At 46.5% G+C, this 18,241-nt stretch overlaps 1 protein-coding gene and 1 non-coding gene across 2 annotated transcripts in view; both read left to right on the forward strand.

The window, feature by feature from the left end:
- LOC148143644 (uncharacterized) overlaps window positions 1-14,136 on the forward strand; it is a 48,533-nt gene extending 34,397 nt beyond the window's left edge. The window contains exon 7 of the mRNA XM_087975253.1: window positions 13,999-14,136. Coding sequence (XP_087831379.1) covers window positions 13,999-14,136 — 138 coding nt within the window. The remainder of the gene's footprint in view (window positions 1-13,998) is intronic.
- Window positions 5,871-5,942, forward strand: trnae-uuc (transfer RNA glutamic acid (anticodon UUC)). The gene has a single exon. It is a non-coding gene; the product is annotated as a tRNA-Glu (tRNA).
- Window positions 14,137-18,241: the final 4,105 nt, after the last annotated feature.

Here is an 18,241-nt window from a genome sequence, read left to right on the forward strand (position 1 = left end):
GGATGTAGAAAATCATCCCAGCGATCTTCACGTTATTATAGTTTACTGTGGCCATACAGCATTGCGAGGCAGTTTGATGTGACTAAAACATGGATGGAAAGAATGTTGATTGATGAGAAGTCAAAATGGCAGTGTCTCTGGCCACAATCGATCTGTCTGGCTTGATTATATGAGTGGCGGCTGTTCAAGAGCAATTTACACTCCATCACTTCAACCAGCAAGAGGAGATAAGTGTGAACACAACATTCCAACTGTGACATATACGCATTGCTTCGATGTTATTGATCAAAATCCTGGAACTCGCTCCTGAACCTTTATTATAGACCACATCATATTTGTGAAGCAATTTAAGAGGCAGCTCACCACCACTCTTTCAAGGACGGTTTGGGAAGACTTGCTGGCAGAGCCAATGATATGCACATGATATTGGAAACAGTCTAATCGTATGGATAGATGATTGGCTAACCAATGATACAGGAGGGATAAGGTGCATGCTCAGGATCGCAACTTACAACTAGCAACGTTCCACAGGGATCAGTGCTGGGGCACAAAATTATTTACGACATGTATATGAATTACTTGGATAAGTAAAGTGAATGTACTATTGCCAAGACTGCAGTAGAGACAGTTGATTAGAATGCAGGTGGTAAGGATGACATGAACTCTTCATACAAGTTCAGTGAGTAATCGGGAAGGCAAAAGGGAGATTGGCCTTTAAATGGAATATAAAAGTAGGGAGGTTATAGTGAACCTCCGCCTGGAGGTTTTGATTGAAAGTGCAGTGAAGATTCAACCAGCTGACATTGGATCTGAATCACATGGAGATCAGACCAGGTTTGGACAGCAGGAAACCAGATAAGTTTTTACAACAAACCACAACGATTTCATCATTTGACTCTTAATTCCAGATTTATATTGAATTCAATTCCACCATCTGCCGTGCCAGGTTTTGAACCCAAGTCCCGTGAACATTACCTGGGTGAATGGTCTGGTGACAATAAAGTGGCCATCGCCTCCCCTGAACACATTGGCATATTGTGTTCAGAGGTAACAAAGGAGCAAGAGGTTTCAGCAGCTGCTAAGTTGTTGATATTACACAAGGGAACATCAACACTCTCAGTAATGGCACATACTGAAGCCAGGGCCCTTTATCAGAGGTAAGGGCTCGAGATCCACAAGAAATAGGAACAGCAATACGCCATTCAGCCTCTTGAGCCTGCTCCTCCATTCAGTAGGATCGTGGCTGATCTGGCATTCCCCACATCCACTTTCCTGCCCTTTTCCTGTAACTGTTCATCCCCCGACTGATCACGAATCTATCGATCCTAGTTTAAATGTGTCAAGAAGGATGTCAACAGAGTTACTGGGGTTGGGGGAGGGGCGGGGGGTGCTCAGGTCGAACTTGGGGACTAAAACAATGGCTTCACACTTCACAATATTTAACTAAGGGAATGTTTATGGTTATCCAATGCTGGAAATTGGGCAGGCATTCAGATGAAATTATTGGTAAATTATGAATGACAGAGGAGTCGGGAGAGAAGTGGTGTTCAGGCACAGTTGGATATCATCAGTATAGATGCCAACACCAGCAGCTACGGTTAAATAAATAAGAACGGAAGACACTGAAAGCAGACCCTCCCAGAGGATACAGCGATATTCGAGAGGGTCAGTACTGTCATTAACTCTGATCAAGGCTGTCCACAGGTCGACGAGGGAATGTTCATCCCTGTCACCGTTACAAAGGATGTCAAATATGACCTTGCTAAGAACTGTTTCAGGGGTAGAAACCAGACTCGAGGGCTTTCAACACAGAATTCTGGAAAAGCTGGGAATGGCTTATTCAACAATGTTGCATCCAGACCAACACTTCCATTGGTGCGATAATTATAGAAGTGTTTTGGTTTTTATTTAGATGATTCTCAGCAATACTGAGTAAGAAGCAACAAAATTAACACAAGAAATATTGCAATTGCTACAATATGCCTGCTCCCAATAGGAGGCCACCTGGTGTTCACTTAACTGTCTGCAAGGCGCAATATTGGAAAGGAATTATCCAGTTCATAGCAAAAAGAGGGGAGACACAGACTGCTTGATACAAAGGGCGGGAGTCGGCCACTCGGCCCTACGAGCCTGCTGCAACATTCAATAAGATCATGGCTGATCTGAATACAACCTCAGCTCTACATTCCTCCACATCCCCGACAATCTGTCACCCACTTGGTTAGCAAGAACCTGTCTACCTCTGCCTTAATGACTTTGAATTCACTGCCTTTTGAGGAAGACACACAACCATCAGAAAGAAAAAAAATCATCCTCATTTTTGTCTTCTACTTTTAAAATATGACACTCTATTTTCAGATATTAAGATAGGGATACAAGCTGCATTCAAATAATACCTGTGGTACAGTTAACTATCTCAAAGTGCTTCACGTGAACATAATGAGAATTCCTCATCCTGCTCCTGTGTATTATGGTCTTAAAGCGGAGCAGTAGTCTTAAGAGGTTCTCACAAATTATTTCAGAATCCTGAAGAGGAGTTGTTGGATTGGAAACCTTAACTCTGCTTTTTCTCCACATATGCTTCCAGTCCTGCTGAGTTTTTCCAGTGTTGTCAGTTTTTGTTTCAGTTTTCCAGCATCCACAGTTCTTTGTCTTATTTATCACTGTCATTTCTTGCCTTTCCCAAGTGTCTGGAACTTCATCTCCCTGATCTACAAACTGTTCAGTTACCCTAGAAATGACCACTACCTCCTTATCAGAGTAGATCCCTTTGTTGCAAAATGATTGTTCAATTCTGTGACCAAAATAATTGCATTCGTAATTACTTACAACAGGGACTCTCAATATCTCAGGCAAGAACACAGCCAGATTTTTTCAGACAGTACATTTATGTGATTTGATACAAATCCCTATTCCCTACTTTACCAGCGTGCTGCTGGGAATGGAGGGGTTGAGTTAAGAAGAAGCTGGGACATTTTTCCAACGAAGCCTAGCAAGTTGACAGATAACTTTATAGAGATTTTTAAAATCAGGAGGGGGACAACATAAGGTGTCATTTCCTGGAGGCACAGAATATTTTATTGCTCCAGAAGGTGTAAAAGGGGGTCAAAGATTCAGCAGAAATCGAGTAGAGCTGAGAACAGACAACATTTTCCTCTGTGGGAACAGGGGGACCAGAGGACAGAGAAATCAGGACCTGAAATCGAGCTGACACCAGACTACCATGTTATCAGTGCTTTGACAATGGTACTTCTGCGCGGGGCAGGTTGAATTATGAATTGAATAGTAACTTCCTCAAGGAGACTGTGCAAGAAGCCCCGGGCTTGTCTCTGTGGCGCAACTGGTCAGCGCGTTCGGCTGTTAACCGGGAGGTTGTTGGTTCGAGACCACCCGGAGGCGGCGCGTTTGTTGTTCACGCTCCAACCGCTTTCTTGGCTGCAAAGATGCGCGTTTTTAATGGTGTCAGGAAAATGTTTCCCAAACGGAAATCTTTTCCACTGAGGAAGCACAAAGGGGTTTCTGAATTGATTGAATTTCTAACGTAAAGGAATGCGGATGCTGACAGTCCGAGACAGAAAGCGAAACTGCTAGAGCAACTCAGTAGTTTTGGATGTTCCTGGATGAGGAAAAAAAAGTTCTGAAATGTTGTCTCTGATTCTCTTTCTACAGATGCTGCCTGACCTGCTGAGTTGCTCCTGCAATTTCTGGTTTTGTTTTTAACTGAACGTCCATTTCATCTTTCGGGATGAAACACCCAGACCCGCCATTTGCAGATATTTAACCCTTTCGAAACCTGTGAAGTGATTGGATTCAAACAAACTCTGCAATGATTCACTCTTTCTCAGCTCCACAGGCAGAGAGACCTGGGAAATGAAGCTGTCAGTGTGGTTCTGTATTGGTGGGCAGAGTGGTGAATGCGATGGACATGAAATCCATTGCGGGTTCCCCACGCAGGTATGAACCCTGCCGACTACAGTTGAGAACTGTCGTCAGAAAGAAAGGGAGATTGTTTCACGGATTTTTAAAGATGCAAATCAGTGGAGGGGTTTAAATATTTCAATCACATTGGGACTGATCGGGAATCTGCAACCCACTGCCTGTCAGGGTGGAACAAGCAGATATCCCCAGAGCTGCTTTTGAGGATATGAGCCAAGTGTTTGGAAATGAGACGAGAACAGTGAGGGGCGTGAAGTCGTGGTCGAAATGAGGCAGGCACCTGAGGACAAAGGTGTTTTATTTGCCAGTGAAAGATACTGCTTCACAAAGTTGGGTCGATGGAAGGGAAGCAGTGATGGTGATTATCTTTGGCTGTTCACCTTGTGAATGTTCCCATTGCTGTGCATGTCCGTATAACGTCAGAACTCTGCAGCATGGCGGCGTCAGGTCCGCACAGGGCCGGGGGCGCAATGGATGACGCATGTGACTCCACCTACATGTTTGAAATGCAGCTCACAGCTTCTTCACACACCCCAATTAATCTTTCTCATTGTCCTGAAGCCGGCATACGGTTTGAATTCCTGATCTGCAGGAACGAGACTCTTTTCACTGTTTCGCGTCAGTAAGTGTCCCTGAGAACATCAGAGTCACGTCACAGCGCTGTCAGAGGAGGGGAAGCTGAAAGAGCCCCACACGCTGCTCACGGGCACATTTCACTTTCCCCAACTCACCGCCCCAACCACTGCGGCTCCTGGGAGTGGAAAGGGAAGAAACGCCAAAACCCAGTCTCAGCTTTGTAAATCTTCAGGAAATAAGAAAACTGATTATCCCTTCCGGTCTTCCATCCTGGCCTGACAGCGTTGATTTTAAATGGCTGTCCAGTTAGTGCCGATTCGTTTTGGCTGAAAAAATCTTCCTTATCTCATCCCAGCATTTCTTGCCACAGAGAACTGTGCGGCAGAGTTCATGTATTTCCTTGTATGGTATTTTGTAAATAACATTCGTTTGCGGGTTGTTTGTATAGGGTATTTAAGGTTCACTAGCCGTTGTTTAATGCTGAGAGGGTTGAGGTATCTGGAAATCATTTCACAGATGTCTTTAATGTAAAGTAATGTGGCTTGGGTTTCTGCAGACGTTGTGTCTGCTAGTGTCAGTTTGTTGATGTGAAATCGTCACACTGGGTTTATTGGGTAGGCAAAAGTGGGGACTGCAGATGCTGGAAACCAGAGTTTAGATCAGAGTGGTACTGGAAAGGCACAGCAGGTCAGACAGCTTCCGAGGAGCAGGAAAATCGACATTTCGGGCTTAAGCCCTTCATCAGGAATAGAGGCAGGACGCTTCCAGGGATGGCGAGATAAATTGGGGGGTGCTGGGCCGAAGGTAGCAAAGAGTACAATAGGTGAATGGGAGTGGGGACAGAGGTGACAGGTCAGAGAGGAGGATGGAGCGGATAGGTGGAAAGGGAGATTGGCAGGTAGGTCAGGTCATGAGGACAGCGCTGAGCTGGAAGGTTGGAACTGAGGTAAGGTGGGGGGAGGGGAAATGAGGAAACTGGTGAAGTCCACATTGATGTCCTGGGGTTGAATTTATCCGAGGCGAAAGGTGGGCGTGCTTGCTTCAGGCATCGGGTGGGGAGTGAGCGGCGATGGAGGAGGCCCAGGACCTGCATGTTCTCGGCAGAGTGGGAGGGGGGTTGAAATGTTGGGCCAGAGGGTGATGGGGTTGATTGCTGCGGGTGTCGTGGAGATGTTCCCTCAAGCGCTGTGACTTGACACTGCGAGGAGTCTCCAGTCTCCCCAATGTAGAGGAGACCGCATCGGGAGCAATGGATACAAGCAATGACATTGGTGGAAGCCTTCTCACGATCGTGGCCCAGGTTCGATTTCCGGGCAGGGAAGCAAGTTACATTAGAGCTGTGAGCTGGCGCTGCTCTCTCCCTGGTGGTCTAGTGGTTAGGATTCGGCGCTTTCACCGCTGCGGCCCGGGTTCGATTCCCGGTCAGGGAAGTATTTCTTAGTGGATATTTTGCCTACCCATTCTCCTTAAATGCGCTGTATAGTTCCTTATTGGTCTTCGTCGTTACTGGTTACTGCAGTGTGTTTTGCCTCGTTGAAATCGCCTGATTCAGGCTTGTTTGTATGTGTAGGGATCATTGCTTCTGTAGCTAAGTACTTGGTTCGTGTGTGTTTTTTTCCTGTAGACGCTGTTTTGAATTTACCATTGACTGTTCGCTCTACTGTGACATCTAGAAATGGCACTTTGTTGTTGTTCTCCTCTTTTGTGAATTTTATGCCAGTAAGGATATTGTTGATGGTATTGTAGGTTTCCTCTAATTTACTTCATTTTTTGATGACAAAAGTGTCATCACTGTGGCGGACACAAAGTTTGGTTTGGATCGTTGGAAGGGCTGTTGGTTTGAGACTGTGCATTATTGCTTCTGCTAGGAATCCTGATACTGGTGGTTTCATGGGTGTTTCGTTGATTTGTTTGAGGCTTGTTACTGAATATGAAGTGGGTGGTTAAGGCACAGTTCCACGAGCTGGATAGTGCTATCTTTGCAGATGAAGTTGGTGCTGTGTTTGTGTCTTTGGTTCTTCGAGTAGTGTCTCCAGTTTTCTTTGGCCACGTTGATGTTAATGGATGTGAACAGGGCTGTTATGTCAAAGGACAGCATTATTCCATCCTCTTCTAACTTAGTGTCTTTGGTGTTCAGGAATTCTTGGATGGAGAAAATGGAGTGGCGTGAATCTTCGACTTGGTGTTCTAGTCTTCAGTGGAGGCCTTTGAATAGTCTGTATATTGGTGTTCCAAGTAGTGAGACTATGGCCTGAGGGGGCTCCTGGTTTGAAGAGGAGGAGAACAACAACAAAGTGCCATTCTTAGATGTCACAGTAGAGCGAACAGTCAATAGGGAACTTCACACTAGCGTCTACAGAAAAACAACACACGCAAACCAAGTGCTTAACCACAGAAGCAATCATCCCAACACCCACAAACGAAGCTGCATCAGGACATTATTTCAATGAGCCACTACGCACTGCATGTAGAGGATTATAAAATCATGAGGGATACGGATGAGGTGAACAGCAGGTGTCCTTTCCCTCAGCTGGGGGTTTCAGGATCAGGGAGCAAATATTTTGAGGTGAGTAGAGAAAGATTTTATAAAGACAGAACAAGGATCGTTTTTAAGAGAGTGGTCTGAGTGCAGAATGAATGTCCAGAAGAAGTCATAGAGTCACAGAGATGTACAGCACAGAAACAGACTGTTTGGTCCAACTTGTCCATGCTGACCAACTATCCCAACCCAATCTCGTCCCACCTGACAGCACACGGCCCCATATCCCTCCAAACCCGTCCTATTCATATACCTAACCAAATGCCTTTTAAATGTTGCAATCGTACTAGTCTTCACCACTTCCTCTGGCAGTTCATTCAATAAACGTACAATCCTCTGCGTGAAAACGTTGTCCCTTAGATCTCTTTTGTATCTTTCCCCTCTAATGCTAAACCCATGCCCTCTCGTTCTGGACTCCCCCACCCCTGGGAAAAGAGTTTGTCTATTTATCCTATCCATACCCCTCATGATTTTATACACGCAGAGTTACAACGTTTAAAAAACATTTGGATAAGTACATGAATATGAAAGGTTCGAAGGTTTATGGGCCAAACACTGGTAGGTGGGGCGAGTTTAGTTTGAGAACATACTCAGCATGGACTAGTTGGATGAAGGGTCTGTTCAGTGCTGTCATACTCTGTGACCGACCTGTACTGGTCTTAAAACCATTTTCTTACCTCCACCCCATAACCATCCACTTCTTTGTTGTTCAAAACTCAGATGAATTTAGCCTTGAATATGTTCAATGACCCCAGTTCTCAACTGAATTCCTCTTCGTAATATACCACTTGCCTCGCTCATTGCCTGCTGCATCTGCCCGACAACTGGCATTGACTGGTGTGGAGGGACTCTGAGACCCCTTTGTACATCCATACATCATTCCTGATGAAGGGCTTGTGTCCGAAACGTTCACTGTCCTGCTCCTCAGATGCTACCTGACCTGTTCTGCTTTTCCAGTGCCACATTTTTCGACTTTCACCTCTAGTCCTCACTTTCTCCACATTCCAATATATCACCATTTAAACAATGCACTGCTTTTTTTTAAACAGGCAAGGCGATAACTTCACATTGCGGCACTGCACTTGCCATGTGTTTGCCAATTGAGACACAGACCTGGACCAACTTCGGGAAGAGGCAAAACACTGAGTTCTGAACAAAAACCGTAACACACTCAAAACGTCGGCTCTGTTTACCTTTCCACAGATGCAGCTCGACCCGTTGGCTTTCTGCAGTATTCGCTGTGTTTGAACTGATAGAAGACAATGGTAATTCTGGGCGGGGCAGGTTGAATTATGAATTGAATAGTAGCTTCCTCAACGAGACTGTGCGCGTGATGCTCGGGCCTGTCTCTGTGGCGCAATTGGTCAGCGCGTTCGGCTCGTAATCTGATGGCTCATGGTTCGAGACTACGCAGGGCCGGCGTGTTTGTTGTTCACGCTCCTGCCGCTTTCTTGGTCGCAAAGTTGCGCGTTTTTAATGGTGTCAGGAAAATGTTTCCCAAACGGAAATCTTTTCCACTGAGGAAGCACAAAGGGGTTTCTGAATTGATTGAATTTCTAACGCAAAGGACTGCGGATGCTGACAGTCCGAGACAGAAAGCGAAACTGCTGGAGCAACTCAGTAGGTTTGGCTGCACCTGGATGAGGAAAAAAAACGTTCTGAAATGTTGTCTCTGATTCTCTTTCTACAGATGCTACCTGACCTGCTAAGTTGCTCCTGCAATTTCTGTATTTCTTTTTAACTGAACGTCCATTTCATCTTTCAGACTCGCCATGTGCAGATATTTAACCCTTTCGAAACCTGTGAAATGATTGGATTCAAACAAACTCTGCAATGATTCACTCTTTCTCAGCTCCACAGGCAGAGATATCTGGGAAATGAAGCTGTTAGTATGGTTCTGTATTGGTGGGCCGAGTGGTGAATGCGATAGACATGAAATCCATTGCGGTTTCCCCACGCAGGTGTGAACCCTGCCGACTACAGTTGAGAACTGTCGTCAAAAGGAAAGGGAGATTGCTCCACGGCTTTTTTAAAGATGCAAACCAGTGGAGGGGTTGAAATATTTCAATCACATTGGGACTGGTCGGGAATCTGCAACCCGCTGCCTGTCAGGGTGGAACAAGCAGATACCCACAGAGCTGCTTTTGAGGCTATGAGCCAAGTATTTGGAAATGAGACTAGAACAGTGAGGGGCGTGAAGTCGTGGTCGAAATGAAGCAGGCACCTGAGGACAAAGGTGTTTTATTTGCCAGTGAAAGATACCGTTTCACAAAGTTGAGTCGATGGAAGGGAAGCAGTGACGGTGATTATCTTTGGCTGTTTACCTCTACCTCAAAAATTCGGCAGAATTTTAAAGTCACAATGAAAAGAAGTAAAAGTGACATTCGGAAGAACGTTTTCGTACAGGGAGTGGTTAGGGTCAGTAAGTCCCTGTCTGTCTTTGACAAAGAGTAAGATTCAATGGACACAAAAGGGAATTCGGTGGCCACGTTCAGATGTGCAGATTTACGCTGAGAAGGCGAGAGAATGAAACGAACAGAGACACACGTTTACTTAAGTGTAGAACCAGCAGAGCGAAGGTGGGCCGCATGGCCTCCGTCTGCGCTGTGACACATGTTGTGATTCAGTGTGAAATCACAGTTCGACCAACAGAATGTGGGAATTTAGAAATAAGTTTATATTTACACAGCCTCCATACGTCTGCGAAACAGTATGTTACACGACAGCAGTGGAGGTCTTTGACATCAGGCTCGAACGTGCCTGCCGCGTGCCAGACGGAAACTAGAAGTGTTCTGTGGAAGGGACGACGCGCGCGGCCGCAGAGTGGCGCAGCGGGAGCGTGCTGGGCCCATAACCCAGAGGGCGATGGATCGAAACCATCCTCTGCTATTGTTCAATGTCACCTCCAGTAAGTTCACCTTAAGATTGGTGCTCTCTTCTGCAAGTTGCATTCACTTACCAAATGTCGCATATTGATGCACTCGTCAAATCAAGTTGCCTGGTTTTAGAGGTCTCAGTGGTATTCTGGTATTCGTCTGTTTCCTCTGAACCGAATCGCAAACCCAGTTCTCTGCGATGCCAGTCAGCTGGTAAAGTTCAAACACATGCCTTGCGGTTTTGTCCATTCCTTGCAGTAATTCGCCACCCTGGTTCAGACGAGAATGACAAGCATATCAGAAACCGCATCACGACTCAGACATAGCCCCCTACTATTAGGACGGATACCACCGATTGTGAATAACCTCAGAGAGAGAGAGAAGTGACAGACAGTCGCCGTGGACGCGATGGGCTGAACGGCTTCTGTCTGCGCGAGAATGATGCTACATGTTTATGCCGTCCCACTGCCTGTCTCTGGGACAGAGAGGCTGAGGAACAAAACTGCTTCATTTTTAACCGTCCCTTCCGTGTTGGACTGCCTGCAGTCCCTCAGCTCAGGGCCGTGGGGATGACTCTCAGTGAGTGAAGGTTTCACTCGGATTCTCTTCATCTGGGACACTTGGGGCTCAGATGTTAACTGCTGCGCGATCGCAGCAAAGAAAGCGATGCCCACTTTGCAATAGACTTTCCATAAGATTACTGCGTGAAGACGATTTCTGAACTGCGTGAAGAAGGCTGCAAACAATGTGAATTTACCTGAGCGAAGAGTCCTCGGTGTCCATTTCTTTCTGTCCTGCCAGCACAACATCTTTCTATCTCTCCGATAACAGACCCTTGGAGAAAGTTCACAATCAAAGTTGTTCATGTTCCCCGCATTAATGTAACTGACACCTCTCACCCCAAGGGTTTCAGACAGAGAGAGAGAGAGCAGAAGAGCGAATGGACTCTACCCGCCCCCCACCCTACACCCCGTCCCACCCCCCAGAACAACGTGCAAGTAGAAATAAAATGGTTTAATTATCCACCAGTGGAGGTAGTCCAGTTCCTGGGGATGAGGCAAATATCAGCGCCCCGGGGACAGAATGACAAGCAGATGTTCTGGAAACGCTTTGCTGCTTGCAATTGTTGGAGCAATGTGGAATGTACTTCACACTGAGCAAGTTTCAGCTGGCTCAGAGTCTCCGATGTACATTGCTGTGTTTGCCGCCAGCTCAGAGAGAGAACAATAGGAAGGACGTGGGAGTGAATAACGATCCACGTGAGAGGGCGAATAACTGTTAATGAAGACTGTTGGCGGCTAACAATACGTAGTGTGTCATAGCAGACGAGGTGATAACAAGGAGTCGTTTGTGTGGTAGGGGTCAAGGACATGGGGGAGTTCAGGCCCTAAAGTTATGGAACTCGATATTGAAGACCGGAGGGCTGTAAGGTCTCCAAGTGGAAAATGGGGTGTTGTTCTTTCATCTGGAGCTAGAACACTGCTGCAAGCCTGAGACAGAGATGTTGGCCAGGGAACAGGGTGATGTGTTAAAGTGGCAGGCAACCGCAAGGTCAGGGCCTTTTTCCTGCGGGCAGAACCGGGATGTTCTGCGAAGCAGTCACCCAGTTTATGCTTCATGCTACATTGGGGAAATGACACTGTGAGCAGCGAATGCAGTGGACTAGGTTGTGGCAAAAGTGCTGCTTCACCTGGCAGGTATGTTTGAGCCCTTGGATATTCAGGAGGGAGCAGGTAAATGGGCAGGTGTTACACATTCGGCGGTTGCAGGGGAAAGTGCCTTGGCACTATGGGAGGTGGGTGTGGGGTGTTGCGAGTGAAGGAAGAGTGGAACCGAGGTGGAACCCCTGGCACAACGGGTGCGTGTTGGGACCATAACCCAGCTGAGAAAGCATTCTCTCCTATTCACTCAATGTCGTCTTTAGCAGCTTTCCGGTATAACAGCACTCTGTTCTGCACCTCGCCTTCTCATCTGCTGCCGAAAAAAAGCGTGGACATAAATATTTCCCAGTGATATACTGGCCCAATGTGCACAGTCGCGTTGATACACTCCTGGAGGTCTGCGTGGTCTTCTCCTGTTCTCTGTATCCTATGTTGATGCTTGTCACATAGGGCACTGCTTGTCACTGGCCACTCGGGTGTCAGAGAAAAGTTTCGAAACAAAATGGTTGAATTATCTGCCGGTGGAGAGAGCCCGGTTCCTGGGGACGGGACAAACAGCAGCAGGGAGACTGAATGAGAAGCAGCTGTTCGGGAAACTCTTTGCCGCTTGCAATTCTCAGAGCAATCTCAAATGTATTTTATATTGAGCAAGTCTCAGGTCGCGCAAGCGGTGTGGGGGGTTGGTAGCATTCTGGCCCTCTGGCTCGTTGGTCTAGGCGTATGATTCTCGCTTAGTGTCCTTTACTGTACCGAGTTGCGAGAGGGCCCGGGTTCAAATCCCGGACGAGCCCGCCTTTTTTAACTTGACTTGTGCAAAACTCCCTGATTAATTTTCTCAAAAAACGCCTTCGTGAAACGAGGTTGGGCTGTTTGGAGTACGAATGAGGCAGAAAACAGGGAAGTGAAATGGTTGGAGATAGTGTTCAACAGGTTGACGTGAGTGGTGCGGTGTTTGAGGAATGTCAACAATCAAGGGAGATTGGAAAATTGGAACAGCTCTCCTCGGAGAACCGAACTTTTCCAAGTCATGTGGGACCTAGAAACAGGAAATAATGTTGTGAAAATGCTCCCACACCTGAAAGGATCCACAACGATTCGGCAAGTGGAAAATGAGGTGTTGTTCTTTCATCTGGAGCTAGAACACTGCTGCAAGCCTGAGACAGAGATGTTGGCCAGGGAACAGGGTGATGTGTTAAAGTGGCAGGCAACCGCAAGGTCAGGGCCTTTTTAGTGAAACTGACACCTCTCACCCAAGGGATTCAGTGATGGAGACAGCAGAAGAGCATAAGTGCGAGATCACTTTTTCACAAAAGCATCTTCGTTAAACGAGATCGGACTGCCAGAAGTAGGGGATGGGGCTGAGCTACCATTGCCGCGAACACAGCGAAGGGAAACACTTGTTCAAAGTTAGAACAAGTATTGCAGATTGTTCGCCCACACAATCCGGGTCTGAATGAATCCTCCAACTGCGTTTTTGCTCCAATCTGAGAGTGACATTTCAGGAAGCGGGGAATTGATGTGATTGGAGACAGCGCTGGGCAGGTTGTCTGAATTGTGCCGTGTACGAGGAATGTCAGTAATTAAGGCAGATTGGAAAGTTGGGACAGCTCTCCTTGAGGAACATACGTTTGAAATCTGGCCCAGTTGACGTTTTCCAAGACACGAGGCGTCTAGACAGAGAAAATAATATAGTGAAAATGGCACCACGCCTGAAGGATCGCTAACAATTAGGCAGAGTCTTGAGGAAAGAAAGTAAACATAACATTATGAAGAACATTTTCGTGCAGAGAGTGGTTAGGGTCAGATTTACACAGTTGCGCTGGCACCCTTGTGAAGCTCTGAGTTGCCTCGTCCTCTTCTGTCGGTGTGTTCTGATCTCAAGTGTGAAACCTCTTCCCTCAGATGGTAATGAACTGGTGAAGTTGAAACACATGACTTGCTGTTTTTTTGTCCATTTCCTGCGGTAAAGAAACAGACGCCCGTGTAACAAAATACTTTCTGCAGGATTGCTGTTAAGGCAAATTCTGAACACCAAACAGGCTGCACAAGAAGGCACTCATATCAATTTACCTGAGGGAAGAGTCTCCGGTGTCCATTTCTGTCTGTCCCGATAGCACATCACCTTGCCATTTCTCCGATAACAGACCTTTGGAACAAGTTGAAAGTTGCCATTTGATGTATTCGTGTCAATGACGGCTCCTACCCCAAGTGATAGTGAGAGAGAGCAGAAGAGTGAATGGGCTCTGCCTTCCACCAGCACAGCTTGCAAGTAGAAACAAAATGGTTCAATTATCCTCCAGTGGAGCGAGCCCGGTCCCTGGGGACGGGACAAACAGCAGTGTTCTGGGAGCAGGAGACAGACTGAGAAGCAGATGTTCTTGAAACTCGTTGCGGCTTGAAATTCTGGAAGCAATGTACAATGTATTTCGTACTGAGCAAGTCTCAGCGGCTTCTGGAGCTGGCTGCGTCCATGGCATGTGGCTCGTTGGTCTCAGGGTATCAACAGGTTGACGTGAATGGTGCCGTGCCTGAGGAGTGTCAGTTCTGAAGGTAGATTGGAAAGTTGGGACAGTTCTCCTTGGACCTGTAGTTGCTGGGGAGGAGGATCATAAGACACAGAATATAGAATAAAAGATTATAGTGTCATGGAATATAAATGATATATTGAAGAAACCTAGATTGCTGTTGAGTCTTTCATCTTTTAAAACGGGTTGTAGATTTCGGTTCATTAATCTGTAAATCCCAGAACTTTTTAAAAATCACATTCTCCAGGTAACTTAAGGTTCTATAAAAGGAGGTGACACCTCAGGTCAGACAATGCATGAAAGCTGTGAGGGTAGGGTCTATCTGTATCCTAATCTTGAGTGAGACTGGTTCTATTTCCAAGTATATAATTCTGCAAACGCAGATTCACCCCAAAGACTTCTATATGTGAGTGCATGCATGAGAGAGAGCGTGTGTGTGTGGGTGCATGCTGGGTACAGTGTGTGTGTGTGTGTGTGTGTGTGTGTGTGATGGAGTATTAGTATGTGAGATGGTGTATGCGTCGGGTTGAGTGTGGGGATGTATTACTGTGTGTCTGAGAGAGAGCATGTCTATCAGAGAGGGTCTGCACGAGCGTGTGAGTATGTAAGAGAGTGTGCTTGTGTGTGAGAGAGTGTATTGTGCAGCTGGGTCTCCGGTAGTGTGATGTGAACCCAGGGTCTCGGCTGAGGCCATTATCATGTGTTCTAGACTTGGCTATCAGCCTCTGCTCGGCCACTAGATCAAAGAGGGCTGGGGCACGAGAAAGGACGGGCGGGGGCACTGGTGGTGGTGAAGAAGGGAGAGAAATGGAGAGGGGACAGAGGTTGGGGAGTAGAGAATGACTGGGGTTCAGAGGGTTGGGGAGAGAATCGGGGTGCAGTGTGAAGAAGGGAGAAAGGGCGGGGCAGTGGGTGGGGAGAAAATGGACAAGGGGCAGAATGGGAAGCGAAAGACAGCACAAATCCCACCTTCCCCAGGACTGGTGTCAGTGTCCCACGAACTGGAACCCACTCGTCCCACAGCAGGTTTGGGGTAACCATTTCTCAATATAAGCATGGCTAAGGCATATCATCCCTGCAGACCATTCACACCGACCTTCCCAACAGCATCCCACCCAGACCCACTCGATTACGCTACAGCCCTGCAGTTCCCCATGGCTATTTTCTGATGAAGGGTTTTGCCCAAAACGTCGATTCTCCTGCTCCTCAGATGCTGCCTGACCTGCTGTGCTTTTCCAGCACACGCTCTCGACCCTAATTTCCAGCATCTGCAGTCCTCACTTTCGCCCTGTATGAGGTGAATGTTATATTCCGAGTCTTTTAAATATTTTAAAATCTTTTCCCCTCACCCTAAACCTATACCCTGTAGTTTTGCAATACCTCTACCCTGGGAAACGACAGAAACGTTGAGCAGCCAGACCAAATGCCAAAGGAATAACATGTCTAGGCACAGGGAAAAAACATTTCGACAAAAAAATTGCTTTGGTATTTTTCTCCCCGATTTGAACACTTAAAATTTGTCATGATCTGGAGGTGCCCGTGTTGGACTGGGGTGTACGAAGTTAAAAATCACACGACACCAGGTTACAGTCCAATCGACTTGTTTAGAAACACTTAGCTTTCGTAGCGATGCTCCTTCATCTGGCGGTTGCGGAGTATACGATCATAAATTCTGTGTCTTACGATCTTATACACCATAACCACCTGATGGAGGAGCAGCGCTGTGAAAGCTAGTGCTTCTAAATAAGTCTGTTGGACTATAACCAGGTGTTTTGTGATTTTTAACTTTAAAATTTGTAACAAATTCCTGCACACTGAGCATGCTCCGCGGTGTCAGCAAGCACTGCGCATGACCGCCAGTGTCAGCAAAGCACTGCGCATATTCCTTGGTGCCCGCAGAAACTGCGCGTCAGCTCCTTTCCATGGACCAATGGAGAACCTTGGAGGACCGGAAGGAGACTGGTCCTCCTGCCAACCAGAGCCGGTCATTGTCGAAATGTGGAGGTTGGACCGTGAGCTCTGAAGCTGCTGCTGCTCCTTTCTCTGTGAACTTCACCCCAGACTTTAACTTCCTTCCTCTGTCTAACTTTTGTGAATACAACAGTCTGTTTCTCACCACTTTTTCCATGTTTTGTTTCATTCTGGGGTTCAATTGTTAACTTGCAGCAACTGAAAGGAAAGAGTGAATCGGGGGAATAAATTCTGGAAAAGTTGATCCAGTTCTGTGTCTCAGTTTGCAAACACATGGCAAATGCAGTGACACAATCTATAGTTTTTGATGTTTAAAAAAAAACGCAGAGAGGAGGCGCATTGTTTAAATGGTGATATGTTGAGATGTGATGAAAGTGAGATGATGGAGATCAGAGTTGAATATTGTGGCACTGAAAAAGCACAGCAGGTTAGGCAGCAACTGAGGAGGAGGAGAGTCAATGTTTTGGGCACGAGCCCTTCATCAGGAATGATGTGTGGACAGACAAAGGGGCCTCAGCGTCCTTCTACACCAGTCACTGCCAGTTGTCAGACAGGAGCAGCAAGGCAAGTGGTATATTAACAAGAGAAGCTTCGAAATCCTCATTTCCCTTTCCTCCACCTTATGCTAGTTTCTCACCTCCAGCAACACTGTCCCCTTGACTTGTCCGACCTGCCTAGCTCCTTTTCCACCTATCCACTCCACCCTCTCCTCCCTGACCTATCACCTTCATCTCCTCCCCCACTGACCTATTGTTCTCTATGCTACTCTATCCCCACCCCCACCCGCCTCTAGCTTATCTCTCCACGCTTCAGGCTCTCTGCCTTTATTCCTGATGAAGGGCTTTTGCCCGAAATGTCGATTTCGAAGCTCCTCAGATGCTGCCTGAATTGCTGTGCTCTTCCAGCACCACTGATCCAGAATCTGGTTTCCAGCATCTGCAGTCATTGTTTTTACCCTATTAGCAAGAGAAGTTGAGTTCAGAAGTGGGGATGTCTTCCTGCAGTTAGGTCAATCATTGAATGTATTCAAGGCTGAGTTCATTTGACTTTGAAGAACAAAGAAGTGGGGGAAGGTAAGAAAATGGTTTTAAGACCAGTATAGAACAGTTAGAGTCATACAGCACAGAAACAGATCGTTAAGTCCAACTAGTCCATGCTGACTGTGTTCTGAAACTAAACTAGTCCCACCTGCCAGTGTTTGGCCCAGACTCTCTGAACCTTTCCTATTACAATTGCAACATTTAAGAGGCATTTGGATGGAAATATGAATAGGAAGGTTTTGGAGGGATATGCTGGCAGGTGGGACTAGATTGGTTTGGGATATCTGGTCAGCATGGACGGGTTGGACCGAAGGGTCTGTTTCCATGCTGTTCATCTCTATGTACTTATCCAAATGTCTTTTAAACACTGTAACTGTACCTGCATCCATCACCTCCTCTGGACATTAATACCACATGAGAACTACTCTGTCTTAAAATAAAAAGGTGCCCCTCATGTCTTTTTAAAATATTTCTCCTCTCATCTTCAATGTTTGCTCCCTAACCTTGAAACACCCATCCCAGGGAAAGAATACCTGCTGTTCACCTCATCGATACCCCTGAAGATTTTATAATCCTCTCTAAGGTCATCTCTCAACCTCCGATGCTGCAGTGAAAAAAAATCCCACCCTGTCCACCTAGATGCCGGTATATTTATATCCAGTTATGAACTGTTCAATGCTGGTGCCGACTGGAACGACCAAATGATCTATTCCTGCTCCAAATTCTCTCACTCTGTGTCCAGGACAGCAAGAAACCATATGACATAGGTGCAGAAATTAGGCCATTCAGCCCATCAGATCTACTCCACCATTCAATCACAACTGATACGTTTCTCAACCCCATTTTGAAATTTTGATTTTGGAAAGGCAGATCAGGGCAGGATCTGCGAAGTTAATGGGGAGTGTTGTTGACCAAAGATACCTTGGAGTGCTGGTTCATAGTTTCTTGAAAGTGGAGTCACAGGTAGGCAGGATTGGGAAGGAGGTGTTTGGTATGCTTGCCTTTATAGGTCAGTGCATTTCAATACAGATGTTGGGAGGCTATGTTGCCCCTGTACTGGACATTGATTCAGCCACTTTTGGAATACTGCATTCAGTTCTGGTTACCCTGCTACAGG

Source organism: Chiloscyllium plagiosum, unplaced genomic scaffold, assembly GCF_037043375.1.
Source record: "Chiloscyllium plagiosum isolate Xiang-an unplaced genomic scaffold, Cpla_swu_hap1 HiC_scaffold_27, whole genome shotgun sequence".
Classification (NCBI taxonomy): Eukaryota; Metazoa; Chordata; class Chondrichthyes; order Orectolobiformes; family Hemiscylliidae; genus Chiloscyllium; species Chiloscyllium plagiosum.